We start from the raw sequence: 25,800 nt of genomic DNA, 5'->3' as shown, positions 1-25,800 counted from the left end.
CACGACTGTTAATTTCCCTGGGATGGTTTACAGTCTAAGGATGATTAGAAAGGACAAGAGCTATCTTGATTAAAGCTAAGAAATATTTTTTCATTATGGATATGGGAAACCAATGTTATCTCACTGCATTCATTGATTTGGAGTGTGTAGTTAACAGAGCCAAGTGGGACACTGAAGACCATCCTGACAGATTTGTGTCCAAGTGAGTGAATGAATGCCTTTTATCCTCCAACTTGGGAGATGGAGACAAGAGAATCGAGAGTTTAAGCTTATTCTTGCCTGCACAGCCTGCTTGAAGGCAGTCTTAAAACTAAGGACATATGGAAATAAGAGAGATCCGTACTGGCTTGGAGATTCTTTGATATTAGGCATGCACTGTAATGCATTGTACTAACTGAGCCACATTCTTAGCCCCACAATGACACATATGTTGATTCTTTCATTATGGGAACTTGAAATTTTACCTCTGGACTGTATTATTGGGAGGCAGTTGTGGGAGGAATGGGTTAGAAACCGGAATCTGTAAGGTATCTTCAAGTACACAGAATATTTCTTTCTCTGGCTGAGAAAGAGAGGGGGGGAGGGAGAGGGAGGGGAAAGGGAGAGAGAGAGGGAGAAAGAGAGGGAGAGAGAGAGAGAGAGAGAGAGAGAGAGAGAGAGAGAGAGAGAGAGAGAGAGAGAGAGAGAGAGAGAGAGAGAGAGAGAGAGAGAGAGAGAGAGAGAGAGAGAATATGTTGGGAGATTGCCCTCCGCCGACTTGCACAATGAACCTGATGAACTGGGAGTGCGCTATCCCTGGAAAGAAGGGCATTCCGTGGGAGGGAGGCTTGTTCAAGCTACGGGTGCGTTTCAAAGATGACTATTCATCGTCACCACCAAAACGTAAATTTGAGCCACCACTGTTTCATCCAAACCTGTATCCTTCGGGCACCAGGTGCCTGTCCGTCCTGGAGGAAGGCAAGGACTGGAGGCCAGCTATCACGATCAAACAGATCTTATTAGGAATACAAGAACTTCTAAATGAACCAAATGTTCAAGACCCGGCTCAAGCAGAGGCCTGCACAGTTTACTGCCAAAACAGAGTGGAATATGAGAAAAGGGTTCGAGCACAAGCGGAGAAGTTTGCCCCCTCGGAAGCACTGCCCCGTGAGGAAGGGATTGGCTTGGCAAGAACTTGTTTACAACCTTTTGCAGATCTAAGTCGCTCCACACAGTTACTAGTCACCTGGGACACTTGAACGGGCTCCATTTTTTCATTTCTGCCACTGGAATATTCAGTCTTTATTGAGTAAAACTTGCTTTTCTTTTAATATTGATGTCAGGATTTCAACTACTGTAAAATGATAAACTTTCGTACTTGGTAAGCCCCTAGGAGGTAGTTTCTTCGCTTCGGGCTCGGAGGCAGGCTTCCACTGTTCAGAGCTCTGGCCTCCTGCTGGCTTTATGACAGAAGCACACTCTCCCTCTTCCCAGCATGCACAGGGCTTGCACCGCTCTGTATCACCTCTTCTGTGTGTATATTATGGTTTCCAGTTTAGTGTCTTTGCGGGATTCCTGAGTTTACAAACTAGTGGGTTTCTGATTCTCAGACCTTCTCTTGGGCTCTTTTTGTCCCACCCTCCAATGCATTATTTTTCTTGTTGTTGTTTTAGCTTATTTTATTTTATTATTAACCCTTAAAAGCTCAATGGAACAATGGAAGGTGCTCATTGGTACAAGCCTTGCCCAGTATCATGGTTCATGACAGGGTCAGAGACTTTCCAACTTGGCAATGACATGAATGGTTAATAATTGTTTGGCAAACAATTGGCTGGTAATAATTTCAACTTGGTATGAACAATGGTTGCTAGCTTAATCAAACTACTTTAAGATATTAGGTTTTTTTTTTTAAACCAGATTGGTTGTTACAATGGGGAGAGTAGCTGTATGCTCAGGGGAACTGTGATTATTACCAGAATGACATGGTTCCTTAAACAAGTTGGTTTTTTTTCCCAGTGGCTGAGTTCATTCAGAGTGCAAGTTAATCATAAAATGGAGTCTGAAAGCAAAATGGAGTTTGTAATGTTAAGCTGGGCCCTTCATTGATATATTATGTGAGGGGGGAATATATTTTCAATAAATGGAATAAACAAAACCTCTGTGCCTTAGCTCAGTGTGGTGGTGGCGCACATACATGCCTTTAATTCCAGCACTCAAGACATAGAGGTGGAAGATCTCTATGACTTCGAGGTCAGCCTAGTCTACATAGCAAGTTCTAGGTCAGTAAATGCTACATAGATCCTGTTAAAACACAAAATAAATCCACCCGTCTAAATAAACAAACAAAATCTTTTCTTGGGACTATAACAGGGACAGAATTACTTACTTTTTTAAGTTTTAGAATTTGAAAAATCCAAGTTGAGGCTAATGTACTTGTCCAAAGGCAAGTCTTAGACAGTAGGCGTTTGTTTAGGGTTGTTTAGGGTAGCAGGAGAAGGTGAATTTGTATTTTGTTTTGTTTTCTTTTGAGACAGGCTTTGACTCTGTGGCTCAAATTGGCCTTAATATTCCCTGTCTCCAGGCCTCCTCCATGTTGAGATAGAGGTGTTCCCCACCTCACCTGGGCTCTGTCTTCTTCCATGATCATGGATATTCCATTACTAACAAATAATCAGTAGCTCTCATCTAATGCCTACCCAATTAAACCAGTGAGTAGCTGGTTAAGTCTTCCTGTCATTCTTATCCTCTCAGTGTTTTCTGTCTTGGTGCTCGTTTTACCCCCAGCAAACCATGACCTTTATCATAGTCCACAGCTAGCGATCACTGATAAAATCATTATCACTGCGTTCCCCTTTCTTACACTCACCTTACCACTTTAACATGAATGCAAAAGGAAAAAAAAAATCCTTATCACTCAAGTGAGTTTCACTGTCACTCGGGCAGAGAAAGTCCCCTCCCCTCTAAGCAAAGCAGTGTAAAATTTAAGCAAGGAATTAAGGATGTTAAAGAAAAGCCTTTGTTCACATGCCTTAGGGATAATAAGCAAGATACTATGCCATTAGATTTCCCTTTCTGGACTTTAGAGAAGATGCCTAACTCTGATTTTGTTGTTGTCTGTCTCCTGACCACCTTTGCTTTTTTCCTGCAGTGAGAGCGGTTAAAAAAACAATGCTGAATTTTCCATTTTCAGTAGCCCTGACCTTCATAAATCAGCCCAGCTATATTCAATTCTATGAGACTTTGTAAAAACAAAAATGAGGACTTTTTTTTTTCAAGAAAAAAAAAATCTAGTCAAGTTGATCGTTGCTGACATAATGCCAGCCAGTTAAACAGATTCTGAAGCTGAATTTCCCCTCAAATCTGGGAGTTCTGACAACCCCTTCTAACAATGCAGCCGATTGTCTTTCCACAAGTGGCTTTCAGGTCCTGAGACCTGAAGCAGTTGTCAGCTGACCTTAGGCATGAACAGCAGCACTTGGAAGATACAAACAAAAGGACCAGGAGCTCCACACCCAAATTCAGGGCCTGTGTGTGCTCTGTTCGCTCTGCCTCAAAACAAACAAACAAGTGAGAAGCAAAATAAATGTGTACGAGCACCCACTGACTCAAAGGCAGCTGTCGCTGTCACGCCTATTCTTGTGTGTCAGCTTGACTGCATCTCCAGTTAACTGAAACTCACCAATGGAGGGCACACCTGTGAGGGGAGTTTGCTTAATTTGAAGTAGGAAGATCCATGTCTGATCCAAACTTTTTATTTATTTCTTTCTTTTGGCCGGGGTAGGAAGAAGGGGCTAGGAAGACACACCCTTAATCCTGATCTTTTTCACTGGGAAAACCTGCCCCTAAACCTATCCACATCTTCTGCTGGAAGCCTACGGAAGAATATGAAAAAAAAACCTTTAAAAAAATCAAGTACTGACTAAAAAATATATTCATACAGTTTTGTGTAAAAATTATTTTAAAATCTGAAAAAAAAGTACTGACAAAAATTATTGTATAATTTTATGCAAACAATGCTTAAAATCTGTACATTTATCTTTGTTTTGTAAAATAAAGTTGTTTTAAAAAAAAAAGAAGCTTTTGCTCTTTTGCCTTCCTGCTCTCAACTTGCTAGCAAATCCATCCCTTGACTGGCATCAGTGCCTCCTTCTTTAGGATTCTGGCAGACACTCAAACCCAGGTGAAACATCCCTCCTAGAGTGAACAACTACTGGCTTCTTGGACCTTCCCTTCTTAGGCAGCCATTGTTGTATTACCGCATCACTGTGGACCTCGGCCTGAAAGTCACGTAAATAAATCCTTTTTATTTACAGAGGGATTCATTCTATAAGTTCTGTTACTCTAGAACAGTAGTTCTCAACCTGTGAGTCTCAACTCCTTTTGGGGGGTGTTGATGGGGTCAAATGACCGTTTCACAGGGGTCACCTAAGCCCACCAGAAAACACAGGTATTCAGATTGGCTAAGATCAAAAATGCACGTGACAGCAGATGCTGGTGAGGATGTGGAGAAAGAGGAACACTCCTCCATTGCTGGTGGGATCGCAAGTTGGATAAACCACTTTGGAAATCAATCTGGCAGTTCCTCAGAAAATTGGAAGTAGAAGGCCAATTGAAAACCCAGCTATACCACTACTGGGCATATAGCCAAAAGATGCTCCAACATATAACAAGGACATGTGCTCCAGTATGTTCATAGCAACCTTATGTATAATAGCCAGAAGCTGCAAAGAACCCAGATGTCCTTCAACAGAGGAATGGACACAGAAATTGTGGTATATTTACACAATGAAGTACTACTTAACTATTAGAAACAATGACTTCATGAAATTCCTAGGCAAATGGATGGAACTAGAGACTATCATCCTGAGTGAGGTAACCCAGTCACAAAAGAACACACATGGTATGTACTCACTGGTAAGTGGATATCAACCAAAAAGCGCAGAATAGCCATGATACAACTCATAGACTATATGAAGCTCAAGACGAAGGATGACCAAGATCTGGATGCTTCAGTCCTACTTAGAAGGGGGAACAAAATAGTTACAGGAGGAAGAGGAAGGAAGGGATCTGGTAGGGAGAGAGGAGGGGAAAGAAAGCAAAGGGGACAGGATCTGGTACTGGAAGTAACAGAAGTACAGAGGGCCAGGAAATTAACTAGAAATGTGTAGGGGGAATGGGAAACTGTGGGCAGCCACTAGAAAGTCCAAGACCCCAGGGAAGCCTAAATACCCACCAGTAGGGAGATAGAATCTGAAGAGACCACCCCCAGTAGAGGGATGGGGCCATGCATCCATCTCAAAATCTTTAACCCACAACTGTCCCTGTCCAAAGGAAAGATAAGAACAAAATAATGGAGCAGAGACTGAAATAAAGCCATCCAGAGACCACCCCACCTAGGGATCTATCCCATCTGCAGACACCAAACCCCCACACTATTGCTGATGCCAAGAAGCACTTGCTGAGAGGAGTCTAATATGGCTGATCCCTGAGATGTTCTACCAGCACCTGACCAATACAGATGCTCACAGCCAACCATCAGACTGAGCCCGTGGACCCTAATGGAAGAGCTAGGAGTAGGACTGAAGGAGCTGAAGAGGAGTGCAACCCCATAGGAAGAACAATATTAACTAACTGGACAATTCAGAGCTCCCAGAGATGAAACCACCAACCAAAGAGTATCAAGAGGAATTATGTGCACATATGTGCAGGTGACTTTGGAGGCCACAAGAGGGCAGCAGTTCCCATGAGCTGGAGTAACAGGCAGTGGCCAGCAGCCTAACTTGAATTACTGTGAACGCAACTTTGGTCCTTGGCAAGAGCCTTATGAGGACTAATTGATGATCTTTCTTGTCTTTGCTTCTAATGAACAACATAAACTTAGAGAAAGTGAGACAAATAGAAGCCAGTCCTTCCTTTCAGGGCATGGTGCTATGCACCTGGAATTTCTATACATAACAATAGGCTGTCTCAAAAACATGCAAACAAAAACCCCCAAAAAAGGCAAAAATCTCACATGTTTGTTGCCCAAAGGCTTAGAAGAGAAGAGATTGTGTATATTTTTTTAAAAAAAAAAAAATCTCTCCAGGCTAAAGGAATAAAAAAAGGTGGTTTATCTGAGAAAGGCTGGGGATTTCAGTTTAGAGAGAGGGTGTAGAGAATCTCTTGAGATAGAGAGGGCTGTGCTAGACGCCTGGGGCTGAATCTTATCTGGAAGATCAGAGAGCCAGGTAGAAGGATTTGCTGGTTGTCATGTCAACTGCTTTGAAAAATAAAATTAAATTTAAAACCCTCTCTCCTTTGCTTAGCAAGGATTGGTGTATGATCTAATCCCTGTCAAAGACAGAACTGTAAGATTAAGAAACTAGACAGATTTTCCCCTTCACTGAGCTCAAACCAACACTAGCTGGGATTGTCCCCATCTGGGACAAAGTTTTTAGGCAGGCAGGTATCTTAGCCCAGAGCAGTGACCCTTCCCTGAAGCAAACTTTCTGGAGACCCACAGCGGAGTGAGTCCATTCTCCCTAGTAGAAAAGTATTTATCAGTTAAAGATAAGAGATTAGGACTAAGAAGAAAGCACGACTGAACCCCATATTAGTTTCATGGCCTACATTCCTGTAAATGGCCACCACACCCAGGACACTCCATTTTAAGAGTATCTTTACGTTTTGTTACATATCTTTTTAAATTTATCTTTAACTACCTTAAGGAATTAAAAAATCTATTTTGCTTTAGCTGTTTAGTTGACCCCCTTCCTCTTCCTCCATCTCCCTAGGGGACTCAAAACCTTCCCCTCTGTTCTTTTCTTTCATAGCCCATCCCAATGTTCTCTCTCTCTCTCTCTCTCTCTCTCTCTCTCTCTCTCTCTCTCTCTCACACACACACACACACACACACACACACACACACACATACACACACACACACATACACACACACACACACACACACACACACACACACACACATACACACACACACACACACTTAAAGCTGTTGTGTCTCTAGGACTGCCATCTGTTATACTGGCCCCATACACAATCACCCCAGCATAAGTAAGTATAAGTAACACTTAGAAGCTAGGGTCTGCTTCTGAGAGAGATCTTTCTGAGCCTGGGTCACCTGAATACCATCCTTTCCACTTCTAGCCATTTTCCTAATTATAAATGTATTCTTAGTCAGGGTTTCTATTCCCGTACAAACATCATGACTAAGAAACAAGTTGGGGAGGAAAGGGTTTATTCAGCTTGCACTTCCATATGCTGTTCATCACCAAAGGAAGTCAGGACTGGAACCCAAGCAGGTCAGGAAGCAGGAGCTGATGCAGAGGCCATGGAGGGATGTCACTTACTGGCTTGCTACCCCTGGCTTGCTTGGTTTGATTTCTTATAGAACCCAGGTCTACCAGCCCAGGGATGGCACCACCTACAAGGGACTACAACCTCCCCCTTGATCACTAGTTGGGAAAATGCCTTATAGCTGGATCTCATGGAGGCATTTCCTCAAGAGAAACTCCTTTCTCTGTGATAACTCCAGCTTGTGTCATGTTGACACAAAACCAGTCAGTACAATATTTTTTTTCCTTTCCCTCTCTCTGCCCTGCCACCTAGACAGAGGCTATATGTGTAGTTTTGACTGTCCTGGGACTTGTAAGTAAGCACAGCAAGAAACCACTGAACACAGCCCATTTCTGTGGGAAAACCTAATAGGTTTTACTGGAAAATTTAGCGCTCCTTCCCGGACAGAAGGCAGTGCTGGCTGCAAGAGCTTATTGGGTTTTTATAGGGTAAAAGAAGTGGGCATCGCAGACAGCGAAACCCGGACTGTCAGAGAGAGGAAGTGCTGGGAATTGGGATTATGGGTTGCTTTGCTGGCTGCTGTGGTAGGGTGCAGTCCCCTAGTTGCGAAGGGCTTCTGGAAAATGTTTTTGGTGTGTTTCCTGGCATAATCAACCCCAGGTGGGACACAATCCACCATCCTGAAACATTGTCATCAGCACTGCTAGTTTGGGATCTTCTTTAAGACCCAGCAGAACTATGTAGAAGAGGTTGCCCTCAATCACACTGAGATCTTCTGGTCCCTGCCTTCTGAGTACTGGGATTAAAGGCTTGTGCCAGCTTGTGTCTGTTTGTCTGTCTTTCTTTCCTCCTCTTCCTCCTCCTCTAGTTTTGTTTCAAGACAGGGTTTCTCTGTGTTACAAGCTCTAGGTGTCCTGGAACTCGATTTATAGACCAGGCTGGTCTGGAACTCAACTCACAGATATCCTCCTGTTTCCCCTCCCCCCTAGCTAGGACTAAAGGCGTGCACTGCCGGGTTTTTTCCCTCTTGATAAAATTCCAGGATGAGTGAGTACTGTTTTATCAGTTTTCAGAATCTCTCTCTGTGGTCCAAGATGGATTGGAACTCACCTCTTATTTTTGCAGCAATCCTCCTGCCTCAGCCTTTCCAACTCCTGGATTACCCACTGTCTGGGACTGAGATTCAAACCCAAAACCCGTGTTTTTCAGAATTTTCTAACAAGTGTTTAGAAATGTAAATCAGCCTACCCCAAGGGGGCTGGCTATCCAGAGTCAGCAATCCAGGAAGTGGGGCCAGAAAACAAATTTAAAAGTAGCCAAAGCGGCTGCAGCTGGACCAATCCGGTCACGAAGGTCCAAACGGCCCGTTTATCTGTTCCTGTGTTAGACCCTGCGGTTACTAAGTGACCTTCGCACTGAAGTCTCTGGTCTCCACTCGCGGTGACTTCTTTCGCTGAAGGAAATCCTTAAGATTTCAGGAAAGTGAGGTGAGTTTTCCGCTTTGCATCGTCATTTCCATAACCATGACCTTTTGCAACTGCTAAGCTTTATTTTTAAGTATTTGTGATTGCTCGCTTGGAGGTGGGGGTTGCGGGGAGACCCGGCTTGGAGGTCGCATTTGCGGAGGTTCGGTTCTCTCCTTCCAACTTTTCTACCCTGAGTATCTGATTCAGCCTTCAGGTTGGCAGAAACTGCCTTCACAAGCCGAACCAGGGAGGCAGCCTAACTTTTTATTTAAGGAAATAGTTGATCTATGTATGGGAATGTTGGTCTACAAGCTTAACCCGTGCCTGCGGAGGCCAAAGGAGGGTGTTGGATCCACCTAGACCTGGAGCCATAGATGGCTGAGTCGACTTGGAAACTTGGACCTCCCCGGTAGCCGAGACTGGCCTTGAACCCGAGTACATTTCTGGGTCACTATTTAAAAACTTAAATTTTTTGAATGAGACATGGTCTCGTTTTGAACCCACAGCGGCCTTGTGCCTTCGATTCCCAAGTACTGGAATTACAATCCCGTGGGAGCTCTCCTGCCTGATCAAATTCACCATGTAATGTTGGTATCCTAGGAAGCTTGATTGACAGATGGTAGTGGGGGGGGAGGGGCAGCAGTAAAAGGATAAATGAACAGGGAGGAAGGCGGGACAATGGGAAAACAAAACATTTGGGGGAGACAAGCACGGGGAGGCAGGAAATTCTTGGGTTTTGTTTTTGGAGGTTTCTTGGTTTGGATTGTTTTTTTGAGACAGAGTTTCTGTGTGCATCCCTGACTGTCCTCAACCCTCAACAGACTGACTTCAAACTCAGAGATCTGCCTGCCTCTGCCCCTGGCACCTGAACCATAGGATAAAAGGCACACATGACCACAACCTGACCTGAATTTCTTGGTTTTGCTTTTTTATTAAAAGTTAATGTTTGATCTGTCCTTTTGATTTGCTTTAACCTTTTTACTGACTGGTAGACATCTTCCCCACCGAAACCAAATGAACAATCAAACTAACAAAAAAAAAAAAAAAAACAAAGGCGCTGTTTTTAAGCATGGGTGTGGTAGCACACTTAATCCTAGTGTTGGGGAGATGGACACAGAAGGATCTCTGAATTCCAAGTCGGCTGGGTCTACATAGCAAGTTCCAGAACCTAGAGAAACCCTGTCTCCCCAAATATATATATACATATCACACACACACACACTGTCCTTACATGGCTCCCTTGCAGAGATCTGCCTTCTCCTGCCTGCCTCATTCTAGGATTAAAGATACCATCACATGTCTTTACTGTTTTTGAAATGTTTGAGTATCTAAACTGCCGCACTCAGAGATCTAAGAAACTTTATTCCTTGTGAAGAATGTTCCACGGGTGAACCTTTTTCGGGATGTGGAATCAGACACCCCGAAAACCACTAAGCTATAACGTCCACGCTCTGTCTAAAACTTGAGACATTCCAGATCTGAAAATTCTGGCTCACACCTTTAATCCCAGCACCTAGCAGGCAAAGGCAGGTGGAATTCTGAGTTCCAGGCCAGCCTGGTCTACAATGTGAGTTCCAAGACAGCTAAGAAACAAAAAGAAATAAAGGTATGGGGAGGCAGTATGGAACCAAACACAGAAGGCTTGGAGCAGAAACCAGTCAGTCTTGGTGTCATCTGCTAACAGGATCTTAAAAGCCCAGAGGAAGGTCAGAGCCTGACGCTGTGGCAGAAGGGTATCTAAGTCACCTAGGCAGGCTGGCTAGCTCAGGAAAGGCAGACCAGCCAGCGGAACTCTCCGGGAGCTTAGAGCCCAGATAGGCTGTGACTGAAGGAACGCATTTGGGATTCCCATGACTACTTGTACTTTTTGTTTGTCTAGCCTGGGTTATATGGTATATATTTAGGGCTCACCTTGGTCAATGTGGACCACAGGCTGGTCTCAAACTGGTGGCATTCCTCCTGCCTCCACCTCCCATGCTGAGAGTACAGGCACGAGCTCCTACTTCTTCATAGAGGCTACTGTTTAGTAGATAAATAACTGGCTCTTTTAATTTGATTCAAAACCTGATAGAAAGGTGGATAAAAAAAAACTGAATAGGTTCTTTTTCATTTGAAGGTAAATTTATAATAAAAGGACTTAGTGATAGTATTTTTTTTATCCAGCCAGTGGGCAGTAAACCAAAAGTTTGACACTTTCCTTGTGCATTGCTTGGAATTCGTGTTTGTATAGCACTTGTGGCTAGGATTCTAACTAAAATCACAAATGAAGTGAAAACGCTTTTGAGAGAAAACTCTTAAGGGCTAAAATTCCCAATGATTAATGACAGGATTTTATGTCACCCAGGGTGGATTAAACTCCTGATCTTCTTGCCTCAGTTTCCCAAATGCTGGGATTACAGACCTTCCTTAGTTGCTTTTATTATTTTTAAAAAACTAGTGTATAGTTTTCCTGTTTTGCAAAGTTTTTCCACTTACATCTTGTCAAAAGGTTGTTTCCTAATGTGTGCTTGGCATTCTGTCTTTAGTAATACATGCTTGCTTGAAATCTGAACTTATACAGATAGGAATTTGGGGAAAAAATGGGAGAAATATTATAATAGTACTTCCGGGTCATTGTTTCTTTTCCTGTAATCTTGTCAGCTGGATAATTTTTATTCACTTACTTATAGCTACTGAGGTTTAAGTCCAGGGCCTCAAGAATGCTAGGCAAATATTCTACCAATGAGTCACCTCCCCAACCTTGGTTCCCTCCCAGCCCCCCGTTGGTTGGTTGGTTTTGTTGTTGTTTTTGTTTGTTTGGTTGGTTGGTTTTTTTTTTTCTCCTTTCAATAGAAACCTCACACAGGTAGATCTTGGACTCATCCTGTGACCCAGGTAATTCTCAATTTAGGACCTGGCTTCCCAAAAAGCTTAAACCCTGTGCCTCTAAGCCAGGCTATTATTCCTCATTTGAATCCTTTTCTCCATGCCTAGTTGTGAAACCACGTACATTACAAATTTGGAAAAGGCCTCTCAAGTTTGCAGTCCTCCCAAACAGTAATATATCAAACTCCTACCACACCAGCCCCACATTTGCAGGGATACACCACCAACACAGCTTCCGTGCTTTAAAGGTTAGAATAAAACAAGCAATACCTGTTGCTCGGGCGTGATGGTTCAGGCTGGCCAACCCAGCGTTTGGGAAAGAGGAAGGATGGCCAAGGGTTTAAGCTGAGGCACAGCACAGCCAGATAAAGGCAAACCTGGGATACACAGTGAGACCTCGTCTCAAAACAACCATAAAGTAAAAATGCTATTAACAGATAGTATCTCACCCAGAAAGTTCAGTAAAACAGAAAGCTTTTTTGTTTTTTTCTTTTGAGGTGATAAAGATGGAAGCCAGGGCCTCACACATGCTAACAAAGCAACCTGGGATGGAGCTGAATTCCCATCCCTGTTGTATCCTTAAAAAATAAACCTTTTTGTCCTGTGCAGAGTAAGGACTAGGACTGTTTGCTATTAGCTCTGCCTGTTACTCTTTAGTGAGTCACCTGTTTATCAGCCACTAGAAAGCAGTTTGGTTTTGAAGATGCTGTGTTAAGGGTTTATCCCAGAACTCACTCCTAGCGCTCTAATTCTGCCTCCGCCTCCAGAGTTATGGAGATTACCTAACCTGGAAAGTCTTAGAAAGCCTATACTTGGCTGGGTGGTGATCCCAACACTTTGCAGGCAGAGGCAGGCAGATTTACCTGAGGTCAAGACCAGCCTGGTTCATAGAGCAAGTTCTAGGACAGCCAGGACTACACAGAGAAGCCCTGTGTTTGGGTGCTTTTCAAAACATCAATAACTAAATAAACTCTTCTACTTTGAAATACATGTAGCTGGATGTGGTGGCACTTACTTTAATCCCAGCACTCAGGATGCAGATGTAGAGTGAATAGTGAGGCCTTATCTAAAAACAGAAAAGATACTGGAGTATAATATTCTTTTTTTTTTTTTTAAAGAAATCTCTGTATATTTTTCAGCAGTTTGAAGCAGGGTTGCTCTCAAACTCAGATGTCTGCCTGCTTTGGCTTCCAGGGAGCCGGAATACAAAGTGTGGACCATTTCACCCTGCGGTGTTTATTTTGCTCTTTCTTTATAAATCTTTTTTTTTTAAAGAATTTTTATTTATTTTATTTTATATGAGTACACTGTAGCTGTCTTCAGACACACTAGAAGAGGGCATCAGATTCCATTACAGATGGTTGTGAGCCGTGCTTTTAACCACCGACCCATCTCTTCAGCCCTTTATTTTACTCTTAATTATGTGGCTTAGGAGGAGGGTAGCCATGGTGCAGGTATATGTCCCTAAGTGTTGGCACCCGTGAAGCCACAAATTTTGAATCCCCCAAAGCTGGAGTTACTACTGGTTTTGTGAACGCTAGCTCTCTGTAAGAGCAGTGCACACTCCTAGCCTCTGAGTCAACTCTCTTGACCAAATGATACAGTTTTTACAAATACACGCACCAAAATATTACACTTAAATATTGTAAGAAATGCATTGCGTTCTAAACAGTGATTCAAAAGTAAAAGGGTCACTGGGTGGAGTTGCTGGGTGCCACCTATAATCTCATCTCGGGAGGGACTGAAGGAAGAGAGGTTAAGGTTAGTACACTGTGATGTTCATGTTTTGCCTTCTGTTGACTCTTAGAGAAACGTCCTCCTCTGCTGTTGCTTACGGTTAACCTTTAAAGCTCTTGCTGAATTGTCGAAGGCTTAAACCTGGTCTGCCTCCTTCCTCAGCCCAGGACTACTGAAAAGCTAGTTGGATTCTGCTGGACTGTAGCTCCCGAGCTGTACCACATGGGCCTGTTTCAGATCTCCCAAAAGACATCTGTTTATCTCTTCTAGTTCATCGGCAGGCCAGGATTCCACATTGGAAACAAGCAGTCTAGTCTTCATATGGTGGCACTGACCAGAATGTCCCAAGTGCCCAAGCCCCAGTTACCATACAGCACCACAGGAGAGCCATACTGTGGGACACACCCGGAACCATCACAGCCCTTCGGTGAGGATGACCAGATCATCGTTCCCAGCAAATGTTCTCAGTCTCCAGAGCACAAGCAGCACGCAGCACGTGATACCCAAGAAGCTGCTGAGTATTATAGGGTAAGCTTTAAGGAACATCTAAAGGAGTCTCCCAACTTCTGGATGATTGATTGTTAACACATACAGTGGTTATCCAGAAACGATCCCTGGGCGTTGGTTAAGAAATACCACAAGCCGGGTGGTGGTGGCACGGATCTTTAATCCCAGCACTCTGGAGGCAGAAGCAGGTGAATCTCTGAGTGGGAGGCCAACCTGGTCTATAGATCAAGTTCTGGAAGAGTCAGGCTGGTTTGACAGAGACGCTCAGATGGGGAATCCGCCTATTCTTACACAGTGAACTTATCTGTGGTCTGTTTGCAGAAGTTGTTCCAGGAAACCCTGGTTAAACTGAGGGAGAAGCTGGAAGCAGCTAAGAGCTTACTGGCCGAAGAGAGAGAGAGAATGGTGATGATTCAGGTGATGGCTTATCCTGATATTCGGGAGTGGGAATCTGCCATTTAAGATAGCAAAGCAGGAGAACCGTATTTCAAAGTCTATAATAAGGGAAGGAAGCCAAGCACTTTTAAGATTTGTTTTTATCCTTGTTCTATTTAAAGGTTTATTTTAAGGTTTGTTTTACAAATACGTGTGAGCCCATATGTTCGGTGCCAAAGTAGAACATTGGGATTTAGATCCCCTGGAGCTAGAGCGATAGGCCTTCTGAGCCACTTGATATAACTGATGAGATGGCAGGTCCTCTGCAAGGACAGCAAGCGCTCTTTGAGCACTGAGCCAGCTGTCTCCGAACATTAATTTCTTGATAAGGATCTCTTCAAAAGTGAAAAGAGAAAAATGTAATTTAAAAAAAAAAAAAAATGACCAAAGAAACAAGAAAAGAAAGTGGGAATATCTTTTTGCATGTCAGAAATAAATCTTCCTGTTTTATTTATTTTTTTCTTTTTGTTTTTAATCTGATTTAAACAAAAAAACCAACACATGCCTGTAGCTCCCAAAGTTAGGAAGGTAAAACTTGAACCTACATAGTGATTTTCGGGCTAGCCTAAGGTACATTGGCAAGACGTGTCTCAAAAGGACAGCTCTCCAAAATAGAAAAAAGAATCACATCACACACATGTACACACACATACATATATACACATTAGAGGACCTTGGGCAGAAACGATGCGCCTCACTTGGTAAAGTTTTTGTTAGCATACTTGAAAGCCCAGGATTTGGTCCCCAGCAAAACCAGGCATTGTGTAAACATCTGTAATCCCACTGCTAGAGAGGAGGAAGCAAGAGAATCAGAAAGACTTTCACCATCAACCTCCGGTACAAGTAAGTTTGAGGCCAGACTTTATCCCACAAAGAACAAAACAAAATGTGTTTGCTTAGGACTTTGCTCATGGAAGAGAAAGCTCCGGTTGTCTTTAGCCGCAGGTCATAGTTTCCTTTGCTTGTTTGGTTTTTGACACCAGGCTTTCAAGAAGCTCACACTGGTCTCAAATTTATCATTCCCTGGCCTCTGCCTCAGCTGCCCTAAGAGTATAGTGTCACACATGGGCTGCTTTGTCAGCATTATAGAGTCAGTGAGCATTCCTCCATCCACAAAATTGAGTTTATAATCTTGTTGATGTTTCAGTGAATGTAAACGGGATTCCCTCTCCACCTCAGAGTCACGGCTTTTATTTCTTCCCTCGTGTTTTATGTCTCCTTGTGGTTATGCCATGGTTAAAGAAAGAAGTGCAGAACTGTTCACAGTTTGGTTTGTTTAACCTGCAATCTGTAACCTCCGCATCTCTGGAAGGAAGAAGAACAGAGGTTTAAAGAGATGTTCGAGGCCGAGTATAAGATGAGATTCCAGTTACTGGCTGAAGAGAAGGAACCGCAGTTTCTGAGACTGCCAGCCTGCAAATTTGGCCTGAACTCAAACGGACCTAATCAGGACCAGCTGGTAAAGGGTGGTACCGAGCTCGTACAGAAGTCTCAAGAAATGCTACAGGTGAGAGAATCTTCTGGATGGAGAATAGCTGAGCAGTGTATCCTTTCTGAAAGAAATTGTCCAGTGGCACAGAGCCTCTGGGGACACCTTTAATCTCAACAGGTGAGAGGCTGAGGCAGGCTTTGTGAATTTGAGGCCAACCTGGTCTACAGAGTGAATTCCAGGACAGCCAGGGCTACATAGAGAAACCCTGTCTTGAAAAAGGAAAACAAGCAAAGAACAAATGTATCCAGTGACAACCATGTGTGTAGAGTGAACATGTGTACGTACCTGCACTTCTTTCATAAGATTCTGTTCAAACACACATATAAAGAGAGAAGCAGGGAAGGAAAGAGGTCCATACATTTATTTGTATATATCTATTATTTCATGTTACACTGCTAACATACTTGCAACCATGGAAAGACACATGGCTAAGACGGCACTAATATCATTTCCGTCCAGAGCCACGTTGGGACAGTTAACCTCAGCAGACTCCCGGGGATCTTACTGGTGGCCTAGGTACTAGATTTTAGGTGTCCTTGGGCCTGTGTGGCTCAGTGTCTAACCTAGTTTCTTTCGCTGTGCATTGGAAATGGCAGTGGCCTCTGGTGCATAGCGTTGCTGTGGTGTTTGGCTGAGGTAATCTACAGACTGCCCCTGGACAGCGCCTTGTACATTTCCGGAAGTCCATAAATAGCAGGCACCGTTATTACAGTTGGGAGCTTTAATGGCAGCGGGAGATTAAATGTAACCTAGCGCCTTCTATAAACAGCTTGCAGCATAGGCTGTAGCTGTACCGAGGCGTGCTACTTGTCGTGAGGGCTCTTGCATGACTGTGTGTCAATGAGGAATTCTCCAACACAGAAACAATGTGCCAAATGAGGGGAAAAAAGAAAAAGAAAAAAAAAAACCTCTAGCATTGGGGTTTTCTGTTCCTAATTAATAAAACCATGATCAGGTGGAATACATTTAGAAAGATGAAAAGGAAAACCAGTTATCAGTGGCCTCATTATATAAGTATTGCTGCTGATTACTGATTTAAGTATCACTTAAATTTGCTTGAGGCAGAGGCAGGTGGATCGCTTTGAGTTCAAAGCCAGTCTGTGCTACGTAGTGAGTTACAGAACAGCCAGGGCTAAGCAAAGAGATGCTGTCTCCTTTTTTAATAAAGCGTTTTTGAGACAGTCACACTATTCAGCTCCAGCTGGCCTAAGGCTTGCTTTGTAGACAGGTTGGCCTTGAACTGACAGAGACCTGCCTCTGTCCCCGAGGGCTGGAATCAAAGGGATACCATGCCCTAAGTAATCATTTTAATTCATGATGAAACATTCAAGTTCTGAACAAAATGTCACACAGAGTATGGTTGTGTTCTGGGTGCCATGTTTGTTAATCCGAGTAAACAGATTGCACGGACAAATCGCCACCTAACTTTAGCATATTAAACAATAATCATAAAGTTGCATTTCTTCGACTGTTTAGGAAGGAAATGTCCCTCTGTAGTCTCACTGGCCTGAACTCATCATCTTCCCGTGTCAGCATCACAGGATGTGCTGGCCTCACACCTGGCCTCAGGTTTCTATTGAAGCATAGCTTTGCCTGGTTATGTCTTTTCCTAAGACATTCACGAATTCCTGGCCAAGGTCGAGCAAATAGGAGGGGCATGGTGGAGCACACCTTTAATCCCAGCACTTGAGAGACAGACAAACAGATCTGTGTTTGAGGCCATCCTGGTTTACAGAGTTTCAGGACAGCCATGGCTACATAGGGAAACCGTGTCTCAAAGAAACAAAATCAACCAACCAACCAAATGCATATATATGTGGGGATGAAGAGATGGCTCAGTTGTTAAGAGTACTTACTGACTGCTCTTCCAGAGGACCTGAGTTCAATTCCTGGCACCTACGTAATAGCTCACCACAGCCTCTGACTCCAACTCTAGGGTATTGGACACCCTCACAGACATACATATAGGCAAAACACCAATGCATATTTTTTAAAAAGTACAAATTGCTGAAAGTTAATGAGGAGATGCCTTTACAGACACTTAGCCGCCTGGGAAGAGAGAACATGGACAAACTGAAGGCGAGTGAAGTCTGGCTTCTCGAGCACCTCTGCAGCCTCCAGAAGGTCATCACAGACCTAGAGAGGACCTGTGGGGAATCTGATGGTGCACTGCTCCAGGTAAGCCTGGGGAAAACCATCCCTTAATAGCATCTGGGAACTGGAGAATGGACAAACTCATTAAGGGTCGATTCCAGAATGCCAGGTCCAGTGATCTTCAACCCAATGCGAAGGCGAGGCAGCCATTGTCCCCCAGCTAATAGCATTATGAATACTAATTGATGGGCCTGTAAACCAGTACAGAACATTGAGCTTCTTCAATACCCACTTTGGGCATATGTCTGAAGGAAATGAAATTAATGTGCCAAAGAAACTTTTACAATATTAGGAACTGGGTAATGAAATGTGATACATGTAACTTATGTGGGGGATACTGTTCATGCATAAGAAAAGACAAAGATATAATTTATAATTACAATTAAATTATATATAACTATATAACATGTTAAATAATATGAAATGATGACATGTACTAAATGATATATAATTATAGATCATATAGTAATTTAGATGGAATTCGGGATCCTCGTGTTAAGGAGAATAAGCCAAGCACAGAAAGAAAAGCATAAGATTGTATTCATACATAGAACTTAAATTGATGTCATTCATAGAAGTTGACAGACTGATGATTAACAAAGACTGGGGGACACTGGGAAGGGTGATGGCAGGGGAGGTTGACTGGTCCACGTTGACTTATAGGTCAAAGCATAGCCAGAGTCCTGATGGATGATAGGGGTAATGAGGTCTGGTGTTTTATGTCCGGGGACATGACAACATGATAATGGTCATATACTGTACTTCTTCTGATTAACAATGATTCCTTCAATGCTAGCCGATCTCTATAAGTTCAAGCCACTTTGATCTTCATAATGTGTTTCATGTCAGCAAAGCTATGTAGTAAGACCTTGTCTCTTAAAAAAGGAAGTAAGTCCTTTGACAGTTCTGCATGATATATGTTCGCTCATATTGAAGGCCCTCAAACTCTTTCCAGACCTACTCCTTCCCACCCAGCTTGCTTCCTTCCTTCCTTCCTCCCTTCCTCTCTCCCTCCTTTCCTCCTTCCCATCCCTCACTCTCTCTTTCTTATCCTTCCAGACCAGTTTCTGCTGCCCAAATATTCTTGAATCTGTGCTCTTCCATTGGAGAGGAGTTACCTTACCAGGGACTACACTCACACCATCTCTCCTTCATCCAGCAGCCAGCAGTTTCCCATGACTAGGGTTGAGATTGTGTGCCCAATGACCTCTCCATGCTAGGACTTAGTCTAACCTGAGTTCACACACATCTATGTGTGCTGTCACAACTGCTGTGAGTTCATCCGTGCAACTGGCCTGATGTGTCCAGCAGATACTGTTTCTTTGTAGCCATCCATGGCCTCTGACTTGTACACTTTTTCTTCTCTTTCAAATGATCCCTGAGTGTGTGTGTGTATGTGTGTGTGTGTGTGTGTGTGTGTGTGTGTGTGTGTGTGATAGATGTTTTCTCTGGGTATCTTTCTAAATGTTAAAAATTTAGGACTTACATCAATTTTACCACAAGACAGATGTTTGAGGAGCCTGAACAGGTTCACTTGATTGAAGCAGAGGTGAATCTCACATGATGCATGCACAAAAAAAAAAAAAAAAAAAAAAAAAAAATCAGGATTCCCACAATGTATCCTGGTGGGGTGTAGAGCTTTTTCATAAAGTGATTTACTGCCTGAAAACAATGATCTCAGTACGTTTGAAAGCCAGACATAGTGACTCATGCTGGTAATGACAATACTTGGGAGGATGAGACATGGGGATTGCTGTGAGTTACAGGCTAGCCAGGGCTACAGTGGATAACCGTGTCTCAAAAACAATAAAGCAAAACAGTTCATTGAGATGTGCCTCTCTAAGGAAATCAGTTAGAGTTTTACCATCTAGCGGAATACTCTACGAAACAATTACATGGATCTCCAGACACTGCTGTCTTTTGGGGTTTTCGTTTGTTTGTTTTCACTTTAATCTTTTTTGCAGTCCAGTCTTTATGCCCCTCTTGGTCCACCCCCTGACTGTTCCACATCCCATACCTCCTCCCCACCCCACCCCTGTCTCCAAGAGGATGTCCCCATGCCCCCAATCCCCAATCCTCGCTCCACCAGACCTCCCCACTCCCTGGGGCCTCAAGTCTCTTGAGAGTTAGGTGCATCTTTTCTCACTGTAGCCAAACCAGGCAGTCTTCTGCAGCATATTTGTTGGGGCCTCGTATCAGCTGGTGTACGCTGCCCGGTTGGTGGCTCAGTGTCTGAGAGATCCTAGGGATCCAGGTTAATTGAGACTGCTGGTCTTCCTATAAGGGCCGTCCTCCTCCTCAGCTTCCTCCAGCTTTCCCCTAATTCAACCACAGGGGTCAGCAGCTTCTGTCCATTGGTTGGGTGTAAATATCTGCATCTGACTCTTTCAGCTGCTTGTTGAGCCTCTCAGTGGGCAGCCATGCTAGGCTCCTGTTTATAAGCAAACCACAGCATCAGTAACAATGGCAGGCCTTGGGGCCTCCCCTTGAGCAGGATCTCACTTTGGGCCTGTCACTGGACCTCCTTTCCCTCAGGCTCTTCTTCATTTTTGACTCGGCATTTCTCTCAGATAGGAACAATTCTGGGTCAGAGTTGTTGACTGTGAATGGCAACCCCATCCCTCCACTTGATGCCCTGTGTTTCTATTTTCCATTTCCTGTCTCCATTTTTTTTTCTGTTGGCCCGCAGGGCTTCAGTTCTGTCTTGCCCCCAATGCCTAATGTTGTTTCCCTCTTCCTCTTCCTGTCCCCTTTTCCATCCAGGTCCCCCCCTCCCCCACACTGTGATTAAGGCATCCTCATCTGGGCCTGTTGGCTTGTTAATATTGAGTTCTATGGATTGTATCCTGGCTATTCTGTACTTTTTTGGCTAATAATCCATTTATTAGTGAGCACATACCGTGCATGTCCTTTTGGGTCTGAGTTACCTTGCTCATGATGATATTTTCTAGTTCCATCCATTTGCCTGCAAAACTCATTAAGTCCTTGTTCTTGCTGGCTGAATAGCATTCCCTTATGTAAATGAACCACATTTTCTGTATCCATTCTTCTGTTGTGGGACATCTGAGTTTCCAGCATCCGGCTGTCACAAATAGGGGTCTTTACAATAGCTCATTGAACAGGCAAGGAGTAATTATCAACACAACTGCTTTTTGTTTGGACTTTAGAGAAGAATTGATATGTAAGTATGTATGAGCACGTAATTCACAGATGCTGTCAAAAGGCAAAAATCCTCCAAAAGTAATGATGTATATCCTGAAAATTCAGGGAAGGTTGCATACTGTCTTCTGTCATCTGAATGTTTACAAATGTTCCATACATAGGAATCATCTTCAGGGGCAGTGTATTGGAGATGGAACCTTTAGGAGGTGATTGTCCAGCTGAGTGGTGCTCTCTTAAAGAGACAGTGACCTTATGAGACAGTTGTTTTCACCATGTGAGATGAAAGCACTTCTCTAGGTACTGAATCTGTGAATTATCCACTTCCAGTATATAATAAAGATTTCTATTGTAACAAGCATCTGGCTAGGGTGTTTTAGTACAGCCTGAACAATTAAATATTTAAAATGTTATATATTAACATCTGCTTTTATTTATGTTTTCAAAAAGCTAATTACTGAAAAGCAATAGTCAATTAATGTCCTTTGAATCTGTTCGGTCCTACATACACTTACCTGAACAGTATGTTGATTCATAGTATTTATGGAATTTTTTTTAGTGGTGGTTGTGGAAACTGAGTTACTGGACAAACACTGCTTTGCAGTAGACCTAACCCCAATTTATAATATTTTAAAAATTAAAAAATGTTCAAAAACAAATGATACAAACAACCTCATCAAAAAGCCTCCGTGGATAACCCCTGAGGAAATAGTTCAACTACGGAGCCTATTTCCAGACACCAGAAGCAGGTGTGACCCAGTTATGTGCACCTCCTGCCTGACTCGGTTCCAAATGCCCTTATGGCCTAGTGGCCCTCCATCTGCTCTGCTCAAGTCTTAGTCCCCTAGCATCAGATAGGAAATACACAGGTACCGTTTAAAGGGAGACGGGGAGGGGTGGGGGGAAGAGGGTGAGAAAAAGCCCCTAGTTTCCTGTATTCACACAGTGTTATACTTTTAGTGTCTTGGACATGGCTTACAAATGCTTTGGATCAAATACCCAGTGTAATCTTGTCTCTATTTTCCCTCCTTAGAATGCCAAGTGCTATTTAAAAAGGTGAGTTCCAAGAAACAGTTGGGAATGCTGGGCATAAAAAGGTTATATCTATGGATAAAAGTTACTTCGAGTGATTATCTGGGTCTGACACTGTTTTTTTTTTTTTTTTTTTTTTTTTTTTATTTAGGAGTGAGTCTATACTGTTTCAGAGTCTAAAGCCAGCTCAGATAACAGACCTGAGTTCATGTCTGGTAATAGGAATGAGCAATGTTCTACTGAAGCTCCAAAGTAAGTGTGCCTAAGCATGAATACTGAACACCCAAGTTATGTATGGAAATCCCATGATCATCCCAGTATCCACCAACATCTGCTCGTGTACATTTTCAAGTTGTCTAGATACCGTAGGCATTTTTATGGTACAATGCAGGGATTGACCGCCCAGCCTGTGTGTGCTAAGCTCCGACTCTTCCATTGAGCCACAGCCCCTGCTCTGTGTGGTGTGACTGTATTTACAGTTTATGTTTCCTCAAACACAAGGTCACGTAGTGCCCCTCACCATTAAATTTTTAATTTATTTTAGACAATGCCCAGTTGGTAAAAAGAGGTTTTGTTTTTTTGGTTTTTGTTTTGTGTTTTTTTGGTTTTTGTTTTGTTTTTTTTTTTTGTTTGTTTGTTTTGGTTTTATCTAATGTTCTTGATGGGTTTATATTTTGGTTACCCTCAGCACTTGTTTTCTTGTTTGTGAATGTATGTTTACTGGTTTGCTTTTGTTTTGTTTTTTATTTGTTTGCTTTTTTTGTTTTTTTGAGCCAGGTGTAGTCCTAGCTATCCTAGAACTCACGTTGTAGACCAGGCTAGCCACTAACTCAGCGATCCATCTGCCCACCTCTGCCTTCTGAGCACTGGGATTGAAGGTGTGTGCCACTATACCAGAATTTTTTTTTATCTTTTTTTCCCCCCAAGATAGATGTTCTCTGTGTATCCCGGACTGTCCTGGAACTCACTACATTGAGCAGCCTAACCCAGAACTTATGGAGACCTTCCTCCAAAGTGCTGGGATCAAAGGTGTGATCCACCATGTTTGCAGCTAGAGTTTCATTGTTCTTGAGATAGCATTTGTAGGCATATCAAGGTTGAGAAAGAAGGTGGTGCTCCACCCCCTAGCCCCCACTCCCTACCCCAGAGGGAAATTTATACTGTTTTTGCTAGTCTTATAGAGGTATTTAGAACCTGTGAAAACTTGTGATTTAATTTGAGAATTGTGACTACTCTAACAAGGTCAAGCAGGTTGCTAGTTCGGGGGATGAAGGGAAGAAATCGAACTTAGAGATCCTTGTGCTGGTTGCCTTTCTGTTGCTGCAATGAAGTGCCATGAATGACCAAGGCAACGTATAGAGGAAAGAGGGTATTGGGGCTTACCATTTCAGGGAGTTAGAATTCAAGACAGAAGGCACAAAGAGGCTAGAACAGCAGCTGAGAGCTCACATCTACAACCTCAAGTCTGATGTAGAGAACACAGTGGGAACGGCAGCTGAGAGCTCACATCGACAACCACAAGTCTCAGGTAGAGAACACAGTGGGAATGGCAGAATGCTTTTGACACTTCACATCCCAGCCCCAGAGATACATTTTCTAATTCTTCTCAAAAGCTCCATCAACTGAGGACCAAATGGACAAGTGTATGAGGCTGTGGGGACCATTCTCAAACCACCGCAGACCTTACAGGTCTATAAGAAATAAGAATGTTCTGAATTATACTAATGAAAGGGATGTAGATGGAACTGAGTAACCCAAATTGGAGAGAGGTCAGATTGAAATTCCATTTGGGGGTTTACTATATTTCAAATTCTCATATTTCTAACTAGTGTTGGTATTTTATTTAGGGACTAGGTCATGATCATTCAGAAGGTATTTAAAAACTTAGGGTAGGTGATGTTGTGTGTGGGAAGAAATGCAACCAGTAAAAAAAAATAGGGTATGTTTCAGGAGCCTGGGAAAATCAAAATATTTTCTGGGGAAAAGGAGGGCAAGTGTTACTTTCCGACAGTTCTAAGGAATTAACCTTGGAGGTCATGATCTGAACTTGATTTTCAGCAGTTCTCTAGGGGTCCTAGCCTCTCGGGCATGTTTCTGGGATCTCTAATACTAAGAGATTGTATCACAATCTTAAAAATATATCACTTCTTAAAAAACAGTTTGTTTTTTAAGACTAACATGGAAAAGCCATCCATTGTGTTGTTTTAGCACGGACCAATGCTTCTGGGAGCCATCTGGTTTAGAAAACTTCCTTAGCCAGTTGTGGTGGCACATACCAGTAGGATTTGCTGAAGGAGGCCGAGGCAGGAGGATCACGAGTTTGAGGCCAACCTGGGCTACACATTTTTGGGCTGGAGAGATGTTAGGAGCCAAAGTTAAGAGCACTAACTGCTCTTCCAGAGGTCCTGAGTTCAATTCCCAGCAGTCACATGGTGGCTCATAGCCATCTGAATCCGATCCCCTCTTCTGGTGTGTCTGAAGACAGTGACAGTGTACTCATACATAAATGTTACTTGGGTCTTAAGTAACATCTGAATGTGACTGGTTATTAGCACAGTTTTACAGACCTTATGGCTTTACTATTTATTTCTGATTATCTTCCTCCCCACACAATGGCCTGTCCCTCTATTATATCAGCATCATTTTTCTCCCATGATGTCCATCCAGAGAAGTAAAGCTTTGTGTCACTTTTTTGGACGTCTCCTAAGTTTGCCCCTGCCATGTGTTGCTTGCTGCAAAGCTATGCCACGTTAGAAACCACAGCCCCGGCACAGGTTTGCTGAGCCCTGAGATTAATTGAGATTCTCTTCATGTAGGATATATTTCTTTGGACCCAGACACAGCTCACCCCTTCCTAGTCTTATCTGAAGATCTGAGAAGTGTGGGATTCGGACAGACACCAAAAACTGGGCCTGACACTCTAAGGAGATTTGACTTCAGCGCTTCTGTGTTGGGTGCAGAGAGCTTCAACTCTGGGAGGCATTATTGGGAGGTGACTGTGGGACAGGCAACCCAGTGGCAGGTGGGCATATTTGACTGTACAGAGAGAAAGGATGACACTCCTGGGGCTTCCAGAGATAAAATCTTGCTCACGAGGTCCATGATGGGGGGGGATTGTACCCTCTGGGTCTTTCCCCCTTTAAGAAAGGTCTGCCTGAGAAAGCAAGTATATAAAGTTGGAGTCTTCCTCGACTGTGAAGATGGGCAAGTATCATTCTACAACGTGACAGAGCAGTCTCTCATTTACAGTTTCTCTGACCTTACCTTCCGAGGAGCAGTCAAACCAGTATTTTCTCTTTGTATTCCAAACGGAGGCATGAGTTCAGACTCTCTCACTATCTGTCTCCCTCAAACTCATCCCTGGAATGCTGCTGATAGCTCTTCTTCTTCCTGTGTTTAAAAGCCAAGATGCTAAGAGTCCAGAAAATAAGACCCAGACTTTGTGAAGATCATTTATGTAATTAATCCAATAAAGCTATTAGATTAATGTGGCATTCAGCGTGTGTTCAGTAGAAGGACTGCTATTTAAGTTGAATGATGATGGGGTCATTTGATGGCTCTAGGGGATCAAGGCATTTATAGCCAAGGCTCACAGCCTGAGTTCAGTTCCTAGACCTCACAGTGGAGAGAACAGACTTCTGGGCATTTTCCTCTGACACTCACGTGGTTATTGCCTGT

General features: G+C 43.2%; 2 protein-coding genes across 2 annotated transcripts; both read left to right on the top strand.

Moving 5' to 3' along the window:
* Positions 1-764: 764 nt before the first annotated feature.
* On the top strand, positions 765-1,238 carry LOC308429725 (SUMO-conjugating enzyme UBC9-like; the record flags this gene model as incomplete). The annotated part of the gene is made up of 1 exon (XM_080928622.1): positions 765-1,238. One exon carries the CDS (start codon positions 765-767, stop codon positions 1,236-1,238), a length of 474 nt encoding a protein of 157 aa, XP_080784748.1.
* Positions 1,239-13,682: 12,444 nt separating this feature from the next.
* Positions 13,683-25,522, top strand: TRIML2 (tripartite motif family like 2; the record flags this gene model as incomplete). The annotated part of the gene is made up of 7 exons (XM_080928621.1): positions 13,683-13,871; positions 14,172-14,267; positions 15,598-15,792; positions 17,815-17,955; positions 22,124-22,146; positions 22,274-22,374; positions 24,939-25,522. 7 exons carry the CDS (start codon positions 13,683-13,685, stop codon positions 25,520-25,522), a joined length of 1,329 nt encoding a protein of 442 aa, XP_080784747.1.
* Between the last annotated feature and the right edge of the window lie 278 nt (positions 25,523-25,800).

The sequence above is a fragment of the Micromys minutus genome, assembly GCF_963924665.1.
Source record: "Micromys minutus genome assembly, chromosome: 14".
NCBI classification, from domain to species: domain Eukaryota; kingdom Metazoa; phylum Chordata; class Mammalia; order Rodentia; family Muridae; genus Micromys; species Micromys minutus.
This window is presented reverse-complemented; position numbering and strand designations above follow the sequence as displayed.